Here is a 4,501-nt window from a genome sequence, read left to right on the forward strand (position 1 = left end):
AATAAATGAGTATCTACTTCATGCCGAGCAAAGTGCTAGGTGTTGGGGATACAAGAGTAAATGAATTCCTTGTCTCCAAGGAGCCTGTGTTTTAGAGAAAGGACAGACATACAAATATGTGCTACCATTTAAATGACGGGTGCCAGGATTTGGGGTATACACAAAATGCCATGGGAGCAGAGGGGGAGGGGACCCCTTCGGACCACCCAGGCAATTGGACAGATGGTGATATTAATCATTTGAACTGGGGCTCCAAGAAGAGGAGGAGGAGACATTTAGGGGAGAAGGTAATGAGTTTGGCTTTTGTGATGTTGTCTGAAGCACTTGTGCAACGTCCGAACCAAGATGTCCAGAAGCAGTTGAACGAGTGAGTCTAAAGCTAAGGAGAGAGGTCAAGGTTAGAGACCCAGACTTGGAAGTTATTAGCTGATGGGCATGGATGATAAACTGTCTTGGAAGAATGTTAGAGCTGAGTGATACTGTGGAAGACTAACATTTCAAGGGCAGGCAGAGGAAGAGGGGCCAGAAAGGAAAAGGAAGAAAGGACAGAGAGGGAGAACAGGCGCCCAGAGATAATGAGCAGAAACAAAAACTCAGGAGAGGATGTTCAAGATAGTCTCAGTATTTTCAAAATATAACTTTAATGACAGAGTTAGTTAGCTACTATTCCATAAAGGATTGCCCTATTTTCAAAGAATTCGCAGTGTCTTACACGTGTGTTAAAAGATTGAGAAAATAAATTAGAACATTTTAATGCACACTTAACACTAAAACTACCGAGCACAATATCACTTAGATAGCTCGGAAGGCACTGAGGGATTTTTTTCAGTGCCTCAGGGTATCATTATGAACTCTAATTATTGTTGTTCTGTTCAACTGTGGGAGCACTGATAGACGGAGAGTTAACTGCCCTCCGGTTAAACCAACTTTGACTCCGAACGGGAAGGCTGACTAGGAGCAAAAGAGAGGGGGTATGGGGGCTTCCCTGGTGGCGCAGTGGTTGAGAGTCCGCCTGCCGATGCAGGGGATGCGGGTTCGTGCCCTGGTCCGGGAAGATCCCACATGCCGCGGAGCGGCTGGGCCTGTGAGCCATGGCCGCTGAGCCTGCGCGTCCGGAACCTGTGCTCCGCAACGGGAGAGGCCACAACGGTGAGAGGCCCGCGTACCGCAAAAAAAAAAAAAAAAATAGAAAGAGGGGGGTATCAGGATCCCAGCTCAGGCTAGGATGCCAGCTGACCCAATCAGAGACCTAAAGCCATCAGAAAGAATTAAAACAAACCCCTGTGTGTCTATGCGAGACGGTCACCTAGAGGGAAGTTCAGAGAGCAAATCAACCTCCCATCCCAGTATCTTAATATACTAGAAATGATGGTGACATCAGTACGCATGTTTTTCAAGACCTACCTCTCAATAGCCATCCAAAGGTTTGGATGTGAGTTCATAATGGTCTGACCTACACTTAAAATAAGTTTAATAGAACCAAGAGAAGCTGATTTATAAACTTGTTTCCAAGCCTGAGCCTTCCCTAAGAGGGATCCTCTTGGCTTTAGGAGGGATCCTAACTGACGTTGTAGGCATGGGGGCTACATGCATTGTGTGTCTTCCCTGGGCTCTGGTTATAAGGTCACACCATGCTTGTGAGTTAGCAAGCTGTGAATTCTGTTACCGCCATAGTCAAAGACAACAGGTAAATTCGAGTCAAGGTGTTTGGGGATTGCTCTCCCCAGACTGCCAGATTCGGGCACTGCCATGGCCACTGATGATCTGGCAAAGAACGAGAGTTTTTTCATGACAATCAAGACCCGTCAACGTGGGAAAAATTCCCCACTGTTCTTGCTGAGTGGGATTGCTGGATTTAGAAAGGCATTTGCTGAGTTGTACATCTGATGAGAAGGAAGTGGGAAAAGAGAGGTTGGAAAAGGGAAAGGAGCTGGCTGGACGTGGTCCAGGGCTGCTTGCTGCTACCTTGTGCTGTCTGCATGGGGGTGGGTAGCTGTGCTTCTGTGTTCATGAACATCATCTGGAGTTGGGGGCTAGTCATCATCGTCATCACTGTCATCATCCCCTTCGTCAGAATTGTCATCGTCGTCATCATTGTCATCGTCATCCTCTTCATCCTCTTCATCTTCGCTGTCATCATCCTCAGTGTTTATCTTCCCAGAAAGCACGTCCTCAATCCAGTCTTCCAGCTCCTCAGCTGTGGGCAGGTCATCACCATCTGGAATCTCCATCCAGACACTGTCAGCCTGCAGCCAGAGACAGGATGAGTGAGTGAGTGAGTGCGCGAAGGGTCAGCAAGGCCAGGGGCTTCCAAGCAGCTGTGCTGAGTGGGCTCCAGGTCACTTACACTTATCAGGAATATGTGCACAGTGTTAAATGGAAATGCTTCGTTGCAGAATGGCGTGTGTAGTATCCTGTTTGTGCAACATAAAAGGAAAGGTGTATTCCATTGCATATATATATATTTTTCTATTGTATGTATATATAGCCAGTTAGCAATGTCCTTTTACCCTGTTGGTAGATGTTCAGTCACCTGGGAAATTCTACATTTCTTTATTTTGTAAACTACTTTTAAAATTAATAATAATAATAAATAATAATAATTTAAAATTCTGCTTAAGTTAAAACAGAACAGTAGGATACAAGGTGAAAAGCAAAAGTATTTCTGGCTGCCCTGACCCCATCCCTAGTCTCATTGGTGGTAGTTTCATGGCTGTCCTACCAGAAGTTTCATATAGATCCTATAGATCATATATATCCATATATTCATGAACACACACACACACACACACACACACAATGGTGATTGCCTCCATGGGCTTCTGGGCCACAGCTTCCCCATCACCCATTGAACAATAACAACTCCCGGTGTGGGTTCCCTTGTGTAAAGAGACCTTGTTGGGCTTTGGAAGAAAATATAGGAGAGTTTACTTGTGTGGAAAGTTCTAAATAGTCAGTGAACCAGGTTAGGCTGGCTCCCAAAGCAAGGAAATGTGCTCATGGAAGAGAACCATGGAACAACAGGCTGGGACTGGCTCAGACTAGGATTGGGCCACACTGGCAAGTCTCCTGAGCTTTGGCAAGGCCAAGGGTCCTGCTTATTTCACATGGGGCCAGACTCCTATACGTGATCTTATAGTCTGGGCTGCATGGCAGAAACCAGGGCAGACTGAGGGCATCTGAGCAAACTTTCATGAGGTATACTCACATCTGTAACATTCACCACTCCAATCTGTGGCTTGAATAGGTCAATCTTGAAAGTCTTTTCCCAATAGGCAACAAGCTGTAGCAACAAAAAATAAAATTAGACAGCGGGCAGAAGGCATTCCCTGTTAAAGCCACTTTTTGTGGCTGGACCCACCTGCCATCCCATCACAGTAATTAGGTCACCATTGGTTAAAGGTCTCCAAAACAGCTGTGGGCACTGAGGAAATTGAAGACTTGGCTCCAGCGTTCAGCACTTTAAATAAACATGAAAAAAAAAAAGTCGTAACACAAACTGTGAAAGCATGTAATATAAAAGCTTCTATAGCTGTAAGGAAGAATATTACAGAGATAGTCCAAAGCCGATTCCCAAGTCACTTGTGGCTCTTTTACAGTTTATGTGTGGTGAAAGAGCCATTTCCCTCCACCTCTCTTTCAATGTCTCACTTAAAAATCCCTTACCTTGCACCACTCTGCTCGTGAGATGCCCAGGAAAGCAGTGGTGTGCTGTAAGTGGGCACACGAGTAAGAAGAGGGCTTCTTCATTCAGCCAGACTTGGGTTCCATGAGGACTAATCTCTGACTAGGGCAGGACTAAAAAAGTAAGGGGCCATGGGGCTAAGAAAATGGAGATATTCAGTGGTAGAAAGTCTCCCAAACATGGGACTTCCCTGGGAGTCCAGTGGTGAAGAATCCGCCTTCCAATGCAGGGGCGCAGGTTCAATCCCTGGTCGGGGAACTAAGATCCCACATGCTGCAGGGCAACTGGGCCCTCATGCCACAACTACTGAGCTCTCACGCCTCAACAAGAGAGCCCGCGTGCTGCAAAACTGCAGAGCCCTCGCGCTCTGGAGCCCGTGCGCCACAACTAGAGAGAGGAAAAACCTGCACACCACAACTAGAGAGAAGCCCACTAGAGAAGAAGCCCGTGTGCCGCAACTGTAGAGAAGCCCACACACTGCAAGGAAAAGATCCCGCATGCCTCAGTGTAGATCCTGCATGCTGCAACTAAGACCCAACACAGCCAAAAAAAAAAGAAAGAAAGAAAAAACAGTCTCCCAAACAAATATATGGTCTCATGGGGACTGGAAGAGTATATCTACCACTTACAGCTTTAACCTCTCCAGCTGTCATTCTTTTCACCTGTAAGATAGGGATTATAGGGCTTCCCTGGTGGTACAGTGGTTGAGAGTCTGCCTGCCAATGCAGGGGACACGGGTCCGTGTCCCAGTCCGGGAAGATCCCACATGCCGCGGAGCGGCTGGGCCCGTGAGCCATGGCCGCTGAGCCTGCGCGT

General features: G+C 46.9%; 1 protein-coding gene across 1 annotated transcript in view; it reads right to left on the reverse strand.

Annotated features, from left to right (window-relative positions):
• Nucleotides 1-2,033: 2,033 nt before the first annotated feature.
• Nucleotides 2,034-4,501, reverse strand: part of CASQ2 (calsequestrin 2) — a 61,737-nt gene continuing 59,269 nt past the window's right edge. The window contains exons 10-11 of the mRNA XM_024764899.1: nucleotides 3,209-3,283; nucleotides 2,034-2,246 (exon numbers count right to left, since the gene is read on the reverse strand). Coding sequence (XP_024620667.1) covers nucleotides 2,034-2,246; nucleotides 3,209-3,283 — 288 coding nt within the window. The remainder of the gene's footprint in view (nucleotides 2,247-3,208; nucleotides 3,284-4,501) is intronic.

The sequence above is a fragment of the Neophocaena asiaeorientalis genome, unplaced genomic scaffold (assembly GCF_003031525.2).
Source record: "Neophocaena asiaeorientalis asiaeorientalis breed wild unplaced genomic scaffold, Neophocaena_asiaeorientalis_V1.1 scaffold62, whole genome shotgun sequence".
Taxonomy (NCBI): domain Eukaryota; kingdom Metazoa; phylum Chordata; class Mammalia; order Artiodactyla; family Phocoenidae; genus Neophocaena; species Neophocaena asiaeorientalis.